The following is a 15,237-nucleotide window of genomic DNA, read 5'->3' as shown; positions in this document are numbered from 1 at the left end:
ACACTGCACACTGCAGAGGTTCCACGGATGCAGACCAGGCACACAAAAGCTCGCTTGGCCTTTGCAAAAGCTCATCTGGACAAAGAAGACGACTTTTGGTCTTCTGTGTTATGGTCAGATGAAACAAAAATTTAATTGTTTGGTCACAATAATGTTTCCTTAATTTGGCGTAAAAAAGAAGAAGCCTTCAACCCAAAGAACACCATCCCCACTGTCAAACATGGTGGTGGCAACCTAATGCTTTGGGGGTGTTTTTCAGCCAATGGACCAGGGAACCTAATCACAATGAACAGCACCATGAAAAAAGAGCAATACATGAGGATTCTCAACGACAACATCAGGTAATCTGCAAAGAAACATGGCCTTGGGCACCAGCGGACATTTCAGCATGACAATGACCCAAAACACACAGCAAAAGTGATGAATAAAAGGTTAGCAGACAACAACATTAACGTTTTGGAGTGGCTCAGCCAGAGTCCAAACTTGAATCCAATTGAGAAGCTGTGGAGGGAGCTAAAGATCAGGGTGATGGCAAGAGGACCCTCCAACCTGAAAGATTTGGAGATCATTGCTAAAGATGAATGGACAAAAATACCTGTGGAGACATGCAAAAAGCTGGTCTGCAATTACAGGTCCTTGTCAAAAAATTTGCATATTGTGATAAAGTTCATTATTTTCTGTAATGTACTGATAAACTGAAGTAGTTCAAGCCTTTTATTGTTTTAATATTGATGATTTTGGCATACAGCTGATGAAAACCAAAAATTCTTATCTAAAAAAAATTAGCATATCATGAAAAGGTTCTCTAAACGAGCTATTAACCTAATCATCTGAATCAACTAATTAACTCTAAACACCTGCAAAAGATTCCTGAGGCTTTTAAAAACTCCCAGCTTGGTTCATTACTCAAAACCGCAATCATGGGTAAGACTGCCGACCTGACTGCTGTCCAGAGGGCCATCATTGACACCCTCAAGCAAGAGGGTAAGACACAAAGAAATTTATGAACGAATAGGCTGTTCCCAGAGTGCTGTATCAAGGCACCGCCGTGGGAAGGAAAAAGTGTGGCAGAAAACGCTGCACAACGAGAAGAGGTGACCGGACCCTGAGGAAGATTGTGGAGAAGGACCGATTCCAGACCTTGGGGGACCTGCGGAAGCAGTTGACTGAGTCTGGAGTAGAAACATCCAGAGCTACAGGTGCTGCATTCCCCAGGTCAAGCCACTTTTGTACCAGAAACAGCGGCAGAAGCGCCTGACCTGGGCTACAGAGAAGCAGCACTGGACTGTTGCTCAGTGGTCCAAAGTACTTTTTTCGGATGAAAGCAAATTTTGCATGTCATTCGGAAATCAAGGTGCCAGAGTCTGGAGGAAGACTGGGGAGAGGGAAATGCCAAAATGCATGAAGTCCAGTGTCAAGTACCCACAGTCAGTGATGGTCTGGGGTGCCATGTCAGCTGCTGGTGTTGGTCCACTGTGTTTTATCAAGGGCAGGGTCAATGCAGCTAGCTATCAGGAGATTTTGGAGCACTTCATGCTCCCATCTGCTGAAAAGCTTTATGGAGATGAAGATTTCATTTTTCAGCACGACCTGGCACCTGCTCACAGTGCCAAAACCACTGGTAAATGGTTTACTGACCATGGTATTACTGTGCTCAATTGGCCTGCCAACTCTCCTGACCTGAACCCCATAGAGAATCTGTGGGATATTGGGAAGAGAAAGTTGAGAGACGCAAGACCCAACACTCTAGATGAGCTTAAGGCCGCTATCGAAGCATCCTGGGCCTCCATAACACCTCAGCAGTGCCACAGGCTGATTGCCTCCATGCCACGCCGCATTGAAGCAGTCATTTCTGCAAAAGGATTCCCGACCTAGTATTGAGTGCATAACTGAACATAATTATTTGAAGGTTGACTTTTTTTGTATTAAAAACACTTTTCTTTTATTGGTCGGATGAAATATGCTAATTTTTTTAGATAGGAATTTTGGGTTTTCATGAGCTGTATGCCAAAATCATCAATATTAAAACAATAAAAGGCTTGAACTACTTCAGTTGTGTGTAATGAATCTAAAATATATGAAAGTCTAATGTTAATCAGTACATTACAGAAAATAATGAACTTTATCACAATATGCTAATTTTTTTAGAAGGACCTGTATAGGAGGCGTTTGATTGCTGTAATAGCCAATAAAGGCTTTTCTATTGATTATTGAGAAGGGTATGAATAATTTTGGACTGGACACTTTTTGCTCAAATGTAAATAAAAGCTGAGAAATGTTATTTTCCACAATAATGCCTCTTGTACATCGTCTTCTCATCTTTTGGGAGACACCTTTGTCATTTGCCATCAAAAAATTACTTGCTGGTTGAATAAAAATAACTAAGTAAAATTTTTCCAGGGGTATGATTAATTATGGGCAGCACTGTACAAAGCTGAGTGTATGCATGTCCGCTAAAGAATCCACAAAGTCGCATTTACAATCACGAAATTTGGCACACAGGTACATCAGGTGTCCAGGATGGTTTTAGACCGGTCCTGGCTCTCTAGTATGTACCGTTTCTGAGATATTCCCAAAAAATGCATTAGCCAATAGAAGCCTGGTCACATGACCCTTATCAGCCAATAGAAGCTCAAAGGACCTTAGTCTCTACAAACACATAGTTTTACACCAGGTTTCCATAACAACCCAACCATTTTTCTTCACTGCTGTAGGTCAGTTTTAAAGAAAATCTGTCACCAGGATAAATCGCTATTGAAGTAAAGCCATAGCCTAATAGCATTTAGTACCTTATTTCAAGATGTGCCTTTGTTGCAGCAACAGATGTTTTTTATCTTCTGAAAATCCAGTTTATTTGGTATGCAAATGAGCCAGTAAGGTACCCAGAGGGTGTCACTCTTGCAGGAAGGAGCCCAGGCACGCCTCTTGCCACAATGTGTCCACCCACCCCTCCTAAATCACATTCAAGCCATAACTCTGCACCATTTTCCCTGTTCCCAGCATGATGGCGGGATTGGGCACGAGCAGGAGGCGTGCCTGGGCATTTTCCTGCAAGAGTGACGCCCCCCCTGGGCACCTTACTGGCTAATTTGCATACCAAATAAACTGGATTTTCAGAAGATAGAAAACATCTATTGCTGAAACAAAGGCAAATCTGGAAATAAGGTACTAAGTTCCATTAGGCTATGGCATTACTTCAATAGCGATTATTCTTTAAAGGAGCAGGGCGCTGTGGATGACACTGTTAAGGGCGCAGAGTGCTGTGGAGGTCACAGTTAAGGGGGAAGATAGGGTGGCCATTCAGGCGACCCTCAAAAGACGGACTTAAAAACCACCGCCCCCCGGTCCCTCTAAGCAACGCCTCCGATGCAGTTAGTCCACGCCCCCTCCGCTTCCCAGCAGACAGGGATTTAAAAAAGGAAGGTAAAAATCAACTTCTGTCAGCTGCAGGGGTGGGAGGGAGTGTTACTTTCTCCCTGCAGCTCACACTCAGCGACAGCACAGTGCTGCTGTCTGAGAGTGAGCTGTTCAAAAGGACATCCCTGTGTCCGTCTAGGTCTTGCGCCGGATGGAGGACAGGGAGTCTGAAAGCCAGACTGTCCGGCCTAAAACCTGACCTCTGGCCACCCTAGGGGAAGGCTGCTGTGGAGGTCACAGCTAAAGGGAGTCTGTCACCTGCCTACAGCCATATACAGTGCTTACATAGGACAATTTAAGCGCTGTATATGGCCATATGGTGGTGACAGACTCCTTTTAAGGGGACGGTGGTGGAGGTCAGTGTTAAGGGGCAGATTGCTGTAGAGGCCACTGTTAAGGGGGTGGGGTGTTGTGGAAATCCTTGTTAAGGAGACTGGGTACTGTGGGGGTCAGTAATAAAGGGGCGGGCCGCTGTGGAGGTCGCTGTTAAGGGGGTAGGATGCTGTAGAGGTCACTGTTAAGGGGGCTGGCGCTGTGGAGGTCTCTGTTAAGGGGGTAAGGAACGGTGGAGGACACAGTTAAGGGGATGGACCGCTATGTAGGCAATGTTAAGGGAGGTGTTGTGAAGGTCACATTTTAAGGGAACTGAGCTCCGTGGAGGTCACTTAAGGGGGCGGGTTATTGTGCAAATCACTGTTAGGGTCCATTTACACACCCGTGTGTGTTTTGCGGATCCGCAAAACACGGACAGCGGCAGTGTGCATTCCTCATTTTGCGGACCACACATTGCCGGCACTAAAAGAAGATGCCTATTCTTGTCCGCTATTGCGGACAAGAATAGGACATGTTCTATTTTTTTTCAGGATCAGAATTGCGGACCCGGAAGTGCAGGTCCGCAATTCCGGATCGGGGCCGCACGTCATGCAGCCCCATAGAAATGTATGGGTCCGCAATTCCGTTCCGCAAAATGCGGAATGGAATTGCAGATGTTTGAATGGACCCTTAAGGAGACTGGGTACTGTCAAGGTCACTAATAAAGGGGCGGCCGCTGTGGAGGTCATTGTTAAAAGGGAGGGCGCTGTGGATGTTACTGTTATAACTTCCAAAACCCACGTTAAAAGACCAATTCAGTTATGAAGTCACTTACATAGTACAAACCACCATAAATGACCCCATTGTAGAAACTACACCCCTCAAGTTATTCAAAACTGATTTTAGAAACGTTGTAAACCCTTAGGTGTTCTACAAGAATTAAATTTCAAAATGTCCCTTTTTTTGGAGATTTTCCATTTTAATCAATTTTTGTCTGTAACACAGCAAGGATAAACAGCAAAACAAAACAATATTTATTACCCTGATTCTGCGGTTTACATGAACACCCCATATGTGGGTGTAAACTGCTTGGAGTTACGCTATGGCCTTCTCCAGCTTAGGCTATGTGACGAAACGTTCATTGGTCACATGGCCTAGGCACAGATCAGCCCCATTCAAGTGAATAGGGCTGAGCTGCGATACCAAGGACAGCCGCTTTACAATGTACGGCATTGTGCTTGGTGAACACGGAGAAGGCCGCTTAAATACAGATATTGACGTGGAAAAATTAAAAAATATTAAAAATTCGTAAAAAATATATTATACATAAAAATGTTTGCAGGATAACAGGCTGTACTGGATGGACAGATGTCCCTTTTCAGCCTCAGAAACTATGTTAATGATAGATAACTTTTTTTTTTATTTCTTTCAAGTACACTGGAAGAAAACTGAAGATAAAAAGCTGTACAGTGAATGGTTGCTATGCACAACAAGGCCAGACAGTCTTGGTAAATGAGACCTAATGGGCACATGTATCAAAGCTGATGCAAAGTAAAATGCTTTCAATCTCCGATCACCTGAAGGTACTGGTGATGTTGTGGTAAGATAGAACGCTTCTTCTCACAACCAGATTATGGTACCTCTCTTCCTTTTCGGAGGATGGAGAAGGGCAGAAGGAAGGTAATGAGACCTCCTGTTCGCAATTAAATCTGGAAACAACTTTTGGAAGAAAGGATGGACAGTGTCTGAGGATCAGTGATGGCCAGTTCGCATTGTTCGCCCGCGAACACATGCGGGATGCCATCTTTTCTCACAAGTCCAGTGAGGCACAGCTAAGGCTACTTTCACACTAGCGTTCGGTTGTCCGCTTGAAGGATCCGTTTGAAGGCTCTTCCAAGCGGCCACGAACGGATCCATACGGCCCCAATGCATTCTGAATGGATGCGGATCCGCTCAGAATGCATCAGTCTGGCAGCGTTTGGCCTCCGTTCCGCTCAGCAGGCGGACACCCGAACGCAGCTTGCAGCGTTTTGGTGTCCGCCTGGCCGTGCGGAGGCGTACGGATCCGTCCTGACTTACAATGCAAGTCAATGGGGACGGATCCGTCTGTCATGGCTCCGCTTTGACACGGATCCGTTCGAAACCGTTCATGTTTCTGCGCATGCCCAGTAACTTCCTGTCCCTCCCCCTCATCTGTCCCTCCCCTCATCGTCGGCCATTTTGGAGAACCGACTTGCTGAGACTGGTAAGTGTATGAAGTTTTGTCTGTTTGTCTATCTCTCTTTTTTTACTATCTATCCATCTATCTATCTCTCTCTCTCTATTTCTAGGGTGGGGGGGCTGCTGGCACTTGGGAAGGGGTGTGTGTGTCTGGAACAATGGGAGCCGCTGCCACTGGTGGTGTGGGCTGCCTTTATGGGGGGGCTTCTGGCACCGGGGGGGAGGGCGCGTGTGGCTGGAACTGTGGTTGCTGCTGGCACTGCGGGGGTGTTTGTGGCTGGAACAGTGCGGTTTGCTGGCACTGCGGGGGTGTTTGTGGCTGGAACTGTGCGGTTTGCTGGCACTGCGGGGGTGTTTGTGGCTAGAACTTTGCTGCTGGCACTGCGGGGGTGTTTGTGGCTAGAACTTTGCTGCTGGCACTGCGGGGGTGTTTGTGGCTGGAACTGTGCGGTTTGCTGGCACTGCGGGTGTGTTTGTGGCTGGAACTGTGCGGTTTGCTGGCACTGCGGGGGTGTTTGTGGCTGGAACTGTGCGGTGCTTCTGGATGGAACTGCAGGGTTTTTTGTGGCTGGAACTGTGCGGTGCTTCTGGCAGTGCGGGGGTGTTTGTGGCTGGAACTGTGCGGTTTGCTGGCACTGCGGGGGTGTTTGTGGCTGGAACTGTGCGGTGCTTCTGGATGGAACTGCAGGGTTTTTTGTGGCTGGAACTGTGCGGTGCTTCTGGCAGTGCGGGGGTGTTTGTGGCTGGAACTGTGCGGTTTGCTGGCACTGCGGGGGTGTTTGTGGCTGGAACTGTGCGGTGCTTCTGGATGGAACTGCAGGGTTTTTTGAGGCTGGAACTGTGCGGTGCTTCTGGCAGTGCGGGGGTGTTTGTGGCTGGAACTGTGGGTGGGGGCTGCTGGCATTGGGGGGGGCTCTGGGCACTGTGGGAGAGTTGTTTGGAACTGGGAGCCTGATGTCATTGTGGGGGGCTGCTGGCACTATGCAGGGCTGCTGTCTCTCGCGGTGTTTATGTAACTTGGGGGGATTATGGCTTCTGTCGGATTAATTTTTTTAATTATTTTATTATTAGGGTCGTACAAAAAAAGAAAAAAAGAGATCTGCGGTGGGGAAGCCAATATCGATATTTTAAAAAGTAAGTATTAAAAAAAACTAAAAAAATGTTGATATATGAGGAAATAGTGCTCTACAAGTTCCTTTAACGGTATCTGCATTTTGTCTGGTATTTTGTTGCGTACAGATGTCATCTAAGAAGACATCAGACATCGACTGGCGTAACCCACCCAGAAGGCGCCGCCATATCCAGTGGCCCGTAAGTATAAAATCAACACTTGGACTTTTTACTGTTTGATTTGTTGCATTAATCAGTATGTGCTCTTATTATAGATTTCTTCATCATCTTCAGAGGAGGGCTCTCCCGAAGTGGGCGGTGCTGCCGGGGCCAGCTCACCAGCATCCAGGGGAGGTGGACCAAGCCCGGACCGGGGCTGTCAAGAAGTAAGTATATATATATATATATAGATTTCTTAAAAATTGGTTTAAGTACGGTCTTCTAAAATTTTTTTTATTTGTATTAGCAATCTGCACCTAGAGCCGCCAGCGAGGATCCCCCAGTCGCCTCCAGAGTCCGCGGGAATGAGCGTGGCGGTCGTAGACGTGTAAGTATTGAATTTAGTAGTTTATTTAGCATTTTGTATTAGGATTTACATTAAATTTTGTATTTCCTTTTTTTTCAGGGTTCCCTAGGCTCCACCAGGGAGGATGAGGAGTTCGGGTTTCCGAGCATCAATAACCTGCTCCTCATCCGACTGGTGGAGGCGCGTCCAGCGTTATGGGACCACGCCGACCGCCACCACGCCGATTATCGCCATACCCAGCGGCTCTGGAGGGACATCTCTGCAGAACTTTTAGAGACCTGGGGGGATCTAGATGCGGCGGCTCAGGAGAAATATGGTAAGTAAAACAATATGCATTTTAATAAATTAAAATATTCTTGTTTTCCTTTCATCATGCTGATTTTAGTTTTTATTGTTTTTTTCCATAGTCAAACTGGTTATAACGCGTTGGCGATCTATCCGGGACCGCTTCAGGAGGGATTATAACAAGGAGGGTCAGGCCCCGAGTGGCTCCGGAGGAACCTCAGGGGCCACATACATCCATACGGCGGCCCTGGGGTTCCTACGAAAGGCCATGGCACCAAAAAGGTAAATATTTATAACAACTGTTTAAAAAATAAATTGTAAAGGGGCTGTCCGAGACAGGGTAGCGTTTGGCTCCCCTGTTTTAGACAGCCCCCCACAGTCAGATGGACAACTGTTCTCTCCGTCTGAGTGTAAGGGGCTGTCTGAGACAGGGTAGCGTTTGGCTCCCCTGTTTTAGACAGCCCCCCACAGTCAGATGGACAACTGTTCTCTCCGTCTGAGTGTAAGGGGCTGTCTGAGACAGGGTAGCGTTTGGCTCCCCTGTTTTAGACAGCCCCCCACAGTCAGATGGACAACTGTTCTCTCCGTCTGAGTGTAAGGGGCTGTCTGAGACAGGGTAGCGTTTGGCTCCCCTGTTTTAGACAGCCCCCCACAGTCAGATGGACAACTGTTCTCTCCGTCTGAGTGTAAGGGGCTGTCTGAGACAGGGTAGCGTTTGGCTCCCCTGTTTTAGACAGCCCCCCACAGTCAGATGGACCACTGTTCTCTCCGTCTGAGTGTAAGGGGCTGTCTGAGACAGGGTAGCGTTTGGCTCCCCTGTTTTGGACAGCCCCCTATGCTATACGGTAGACATAGCATAGAACATAGATGTTTTATTATTTAAAGAACAATTCCTAACTTTCCTTTTTTTTTTCCTACAGAAGTGCCAGCCTCACTCGGGAGCCTGACCAACCTCCTGAGGCGGAACCGGAACAGATCGCCAGCGCCAGCCCTCCTGTCCCTGATGCATCGGCTCAGGATAATCCGGGTCCCCTACCGGGTCCCTCCGCTCAACAGAGGCTCTTAGGTTTCCGTCAAAATTTAAGAGCCCTGGTGAGCGGGCAGAGATCTGGTAGGCCAAGTCGAGCCGATTATGCAAACCTTGTAGAGGTCGTTTCCGACGCTCTAGAAGGTTTTGCCCGACATCAAATGGAGTTTGGTGCTGACTTGATTCGCCGCTGGCAAGGGGCGGAGTCGGCGCATCAACGCAGCCCAAACTACCATTATGGGCTAAACATGATCGGTTTGATGGACTCAATGACGCCCGAGCAGTTGCATCAGTTTAAGATCATGGTAGAGAACGGGTCATGGGAAATCATGCACCGCCCCCAACCCCCACCCCCACCCCCATCCCACACCTACCCCCCATCCCACACCTACCCCCCATCCCACACCTACCCCCCATCCCACAGCAGTGGCCAGTACCGCCAACCTTTCCCTTCCCACCCCCCCGAGCATGTGTTTCCTTCTTCTTCTTTTTCTTCTCCTGCCCCTTTTCCTCCTACTTCTTTTCAAACTCCCTCCACCTCTACACATGCTCGGGTCCCCTCCTCCTCCTCAGACCCTTCCTTTCTCCACACCCCTCAATTACGCCCTGCATCCTTTCCTATGGCCCGTAGTTTATCCTCAGTGGCTCGCCAGGACAGGGGGGCTACCATTGCCAGCCCCAGCGCAAGTCCACGACAGTCCACCTCCCCTACCAGTTATGAACAGTTGTGAAAAAAATAAAAAAAGTTTATATTTTGTTTATTTATTTATTTATTGATTGACATAAAAAAAAAATAAAAAAAATTATACTTTACTGCACTGTGTCTGTCTTTTTATTGTCCTGTACAGGGAACATTGGCACTCTAGCTGTGTTGAAATAAAAACTACCCTAGTCTCACTACTGTGCGTTTATTACAACACCCTTGGTAGTTTTTATATCAAAACAGCATTAGTGCCAATGTCGTAAGATCCATTAACACCTGCCCATCAATAATGAGCTAAATTTTGGCTCTTTATTGATCGTAGAACCTATGATTGGAACATGAACAAGCAAATGCTTGTTCATTGTTCAATCTTGTGCCCTTTCATATGAGCCCTTGTGGGAGTCACGGTCTGTCAGCATCATCAGGAATTCATTAATTGTGATTTTAACGTTTAATGATTTCCCGATGACGCTAAAATAACTAGTGTGATTACCACAAGGGACACGCAAGGGACATAGAGTTTTTAAAGGGGTATTCACATAGACAATGGGGGGATTTCACTTGAATATGCCCCCATTGTCTGATAGGTGTGGTAACATTGGTAGGACCCGCACCTATATCGAGAACGGAGCGGGGAGCACTGTTGCTGTAGGACACATTTCCCATGGTATGTCCACCACCAAGCGCTAATCCCCGCCTCTCCCATAGAACTGAATGGAGGGCGGCAGCACAGTGCAACCTCATCTACTTTCTTGGCTTCGTTCTCAATATATGTGAGGGTCCCAGCCGTGGGACCCGCACCTATAAGACAATGTAGGTATATCTTAAAGTGGTATGCCCCCATTGTATGAGATGAGAAAACCCCTTTAAGGCCTCTTGCACACGACTGTATGCCCCAAGAGACATACGGTCCGTGAGCAGGCCATATGTCCCGTAGTGGCATTGATCGTGCACACGAGAGTACACAGCATCATAGTGTACAATCATCCTGTGCTAGTTGAGCTGCCCGCGGGGATATAGTCTTGCACTAATAGATCATATGAGTGCAGGACAATAGCCCAGTTTGCGGCACAACATGGTCAGCATCATGATGCTCTGTAATACTCCTGTACGACGATCAGGGACATATGGCCCGCTAACGAACACTATACATCTTTATAAGTGCATGTAGTCGTGTACAAGAGTCCGAAAGGTGTGGTCCATTATCAAAGTCGGACCAGCTTTGGAACTTCAACAAGATAGCCATGGAGAAATATAGGAGCATTACAACCCTATAGATCTCAATACATGAAGATGGAACCTAGAGATGCTTTTCCTTTCAAAACGGATCCGCTAAACGGATGACAAAACGGAAACCAACGTGACAAACGGATCCGTAATACAGACGGATCCGTACAAACGGATCCGTCTGAATTGCTTCTGTTTGGCTCCGTTATTGACGGATCCGTTTGAAATGCCGTTCAAGCGGATCCGTGAAACGCTAGTGTGAAAGTAGCCTAAGCCGTTACCTGTGCATGTGCCACGAGCCGGTCTGAAACAAATGCGGTTAGCGGGAGCAGGCAGTTCCGAGAACAGCCCGATGAAGGCCCCCGGCGGCTGTTCTCAGAACTGCCTGCTCCCGGTGACCGCATTTGATTTCAGACTGGCTCGCGCACAGGCAGAGGTAAGGGCTTACCTGTGCCTCGCCATGACTTTTGAGAAAAGATGGCAGCCTGCATGTGTTGGCGGGCGAAAAGGCCATCACTGCTGAGGATTAAACGAGCATCAAGAATCACTAGATATGGGGATTTGCATGAAAGGCTTGTATCTCTCCGACTCTCTAAGCAGTTGTTATTGCTACGAGAAAAAACGTCTTCAAGGTGAGCAGTTTAAGAGAGATTTCATCAATGGGTTCAAAAAGAGGATCCATCAGGACCGAGAAAACCTGCATGCAGGGCTTACTCAACCTGACATTAAAAACACTCATTATTATAGATCAGTTCTTATCTTACTGATAAGAATGTGGCTTAAATACGTGTTTGACCGCATTAGTTTAGAGAGAAGGTTTATTAGATGGCTAGCACAAAATGAAAGTAAAAATCACAGTTAGAAAAACAGTTAACCTTTTGACAGAATGGCTCAATATTTTTAATAAAGGCCAATATTTTTTTACGTAAAATGCAATCAAGCAAAAATTGCCTCCATAAGGTGTACATAGCCTTTAACATCACATTTCAAAAATGGTATGTCTAAATTTCTATGTATGTGTTTGATACTTGCCTCTCCTAGCCGTGCACACATGGTATCTTCCCAGCCCTCATCAGGAGGACTTTCTGGAATAAAAAGCCAGTCAGCCCCAGATGCCAAAGCTGACACTAGTGCTAAATACCTATTAAAAAGAAGAGAAACAGTCCTACATTGGCACATGTGTAGTACAGATTGTTTATATCATTAAACAAGCATTTGTCAAGAAGAAAAAAAAAGCGGCTGACATTTAGTGTTACAAAGACACAAAAATATCTAAAATGAATTTTCAGTGTGAAATAACCACATACAAGTGGTGTTCTTAGGTCCACTCTAATAATAATTGCAATGCTACTGTGTCCAACCTTCAATTCTAGTGTAGCCACAGTAACTAGTTACTTTTCATTCAGCAACAGAATCAAGTTACAGTATTCAAGTCATCGGTCTAAATGGGTTGTTCCACAAAAAATATTCGACTTTTTTCAAAAAAGAACCTGGATCTGAATACTTTTCTAATTGCATGTAAATAAAAATGTATTCTAGCAGAGTTATATAATGAAAGCCATCTACAGGTCCTTCTAAAAAAATTAGCATATTGTGATAAAGTTCATTATTTTCTGTAATGTACTGATAAACATTAGACTTTCATATATTTTAGATTCATTACACACCAACTGAAGTAGTTCAAGCCTTTTATTGTTTTAATATTGATGATTTTGGCATGCAGCTCATGAAAACCCAAATTTCCTATCTCAAAAAATTAGCATATTTCATCCGACCAATAAAAGAAAAGTGTTTTTAATACAAAAAAAGTCAACCTTCAAATAATTATGTTCAGTTATGCACTCAATACTTGGTCGGGAATCCTTTTGCAGAAATGACTGCTTCAATGCGGCGTGGCATGGAGGCAATCAGCCTGTGGTACTGCTGAGGTGTTATGGAGGCCCAGGATGCTTCGATAGCGACCTTAAGCTCATCCAGAGTGTTGGGTCTTGCGTCTCTCAACTTTCTCTTCCCAATATCCCACAGATTCTCTATGGGGTTCAGGTCAGGAGAGTTGGCAGGCCAATTGAGCACAGTAATACCATGGTCAGTAAACCATTTACCAGTGGTTTTGGCACTGTGAGCAGGTGCCAGGTTGTGCTGAAAAATGAAATCTTCATCTCCATAAAGCTTTTCAGCAGATGGAAGTATGAAGTGCTCCAAAATCTCCTGATAGCTAGCTGCATTGACCCTGCCCTTGATAAAACACAGTGGACCAACACCAGCAGCTGACATGGCACCCCAGACCATCACTGACTGTGGGTACTTGACACTGGACTTCAGGCATTTTGGCATTTCCCTCTCCCCAGTCTTCCTCCAGACTCTGGCACCTTGATTTCCGAATGACATGCAACAGTCCAGTGCTGCTTCTCTCTAGCCCAGGTCAGGCGCTTCTGCTCCTGTTTCTGGTTCAAAAGTGGCTTGACCTGGGGAATGCGGCACCTGTAGCCCATTTCCTGCACACGCCTGTACACGGTGGCTCTGGATGTTTCTACTCCAGACTCAGTCCACTGCTTCCGCAGGTCCCCCAAGGTCTGGAATCGGTCCTTCTCCACAATCTTCCTGAGGGTCCAGTCACCTCTTCTCATTGTGCAGCGTTTTCTGCCACACTTTTTCCTTCCCACAGAGGTGCCTTGATACAGCATTCTGGGAACAGCCTATTCGTTCAGAAATTTCTTTCTGTGTCTTACCCTCTTGCTTGAGGGTGTCAATGATGGACTTCTGGACAGCAGTCAGGTCGGCAGTCTTACCCATGATTGCGGTTTTGAGTAATGAACCAGGCTGGAAGTTTTTAAAAGCCTCAGGAATCTTTTGCAGGTGTTTAGAGTTAATTAGTTGATTCAGATGATTAGGTTAATAGCTCGTTTAGAGAACCTTTTCATGATATGCTAATTTTTTGAGATAGGAATTTTGGGTTTTCATGAGCTGTATGCCAAAATCATCAATATTAAAACAATAAAAGGCTTGAACTACTTCAGTTGGTGTGTAATGAATCTAAAATATATGAAAGTCTAATGTTTATCAGTACATTACAGAAAATAATGAACTTTATCACAATATGCTAATTTTTTAAGAAGGACCTGTATATAGTGCCACCTGCTGTTTGATATTTTTCAAAAAAAATATTGTCCACCTCAGTGAATTAGATGCACATGCTCAGTTCCAGCCTTCAGCTGCAGTAAAAGGACACGCACATTGAGCCCATTGAGCTGCGAAATAAATCTAAGAGAGCAATTGGAGCACTAAGGGAGATATCTAGATCCATGTCAGGTACAGGGCTGATGCTAGCTTTGCTAAATAGATTTGAGGTCTAACTTTCATTTCTTTACAATAATCATGGAACAACTCCTTTAAAGAGGACCTGTCACCACAAAATGCAATGCAGTTTGCAGGCAGCATGTCATGGAAATGGAGAAGCTGAGCAGATTGATGTATATTTTTGAGGGAAAACACAGTCAGTAAAACGTGTAATTTACATATTTATATTTTTGCCTTTCCACAAATTAATAGGAGTCTGTCGGCGCATATTTTAAAGATATGTATAATAGAAAGAAATCTGAAGCCTACTACTAAGTAATGAGAAGGCTAGGCTTGTTTTTTTTTTTTTTTTTTCCTTGCTGCTTTTGAGTTAAATGTACATTCATTGTGCAACAGGACATAAAATTTTGCATATTTGACATGCATCAATTTAGAATGCTTTTACTTTTCCAAGCCATTATGAGATTGTTTTCTCGTGACATATTGTGCACTTCATGTACCTCAATGGTAGATTTGAGTCAATATGTTTCACCTTTATTTATGAAAGAAAATCCAAAATGTAAAAAAAAAAATATTTTTAATTAATTTTTTATTTATTTAAAATTTCTCTGCTTTTAAGGCAGATAGTGATACCCCACAAAATAGTTATTACTTTACATTTCCCATATGTCTACTTTAAGTTCTCATCAATTTGAAAATGTCATTTTTTTTTTTTAAAGGACATTAGAATTAGAAAGGCTTAGAATTTTAGAAGCAATTCTTACATTTAATAAAATTTCTAAAACCCACTGTTTTAAAGGACCAGTCCAGTTATGATGTCACTTTGTGGGGCTTACATGGTAGAAACCATCCCCAAATTTTAAGAATTTCTTCTAAACTTCTAAGCCTTCTAACATCCTAAAAAAATAAAATGACATTTACAAAATGATGCCAACATAAAGTAGACATATGGGGAATGTTAAGTAATAAATATTTTATGAGGTATCACTTCCTGTTTTAAAAGCAGAAAAATAGAAATTTAGAAAATTGCTAATTTTTTAAAATTTTTGGTAAATTTAGCAAATATATTGACTCAAATTTATGACTATCATGAAGTACAACATGTCACGAGAA

The 15,237-nt window shown here is 44.7% G+C and overlaps 1 protein-coding gene and 1 long non-coding RNA gene across 2 annotated transcripts in view; one reads left to right on the top strand and one right to left on the bottom strand.

Annotated features, from left to right (window-relative positions):
• LOC122945306 (ATP-dependent 6-phosphofructokinase, liver type) overlaps nt 1-15,237 on the bottom strand; it is a 378,493-nt gene that overhangs the window by 230,119 nt on the left and 133,137 nt on the right. Inside the window, exon 7 of the mRNA XM_044304347.1 lies at nt 11,860-11,968. Coding sequence (XP_044160282.1) covers nt 11,860-11,968 — 109 coding nt within the window. The remainder of the gene's footprint in view (nt 1-11,859; nt 11,969-15,237) is intronic.
• LOC122945308 lies at nt 6,848-7,860 on the top strand. Its single transcript, XR_006391111.1, has 4 exons — nt 6,848-7,083; nt 7,189-7,445; nt 7,526-7,606; nt 7,685-7,860. It is a non-coding gene; the product is annotated as an uncharacterized LOC122945308 (long non-coding RNA).

This window comes from Bufo gargarizans, chromosome 8 (genome assembly GCF_014858855.1).
Source record: "Bufo gargarizans isolate SCDJY-AF-19 chromosome 8, ASM1485885v1, whole genome shotgun sequence".
NCBI classification, from domain to species: Eukaryota; Metazoa; Chordata; class Amphibia; order Anura; family Bufonidae; genus Bufo; species Bufo gargarizans.
The sequence above is the reverse complement of the archived record's forward strand: the minus strand, read 5'-3'. Positions and strand labels throughout refer to the sequence as shown.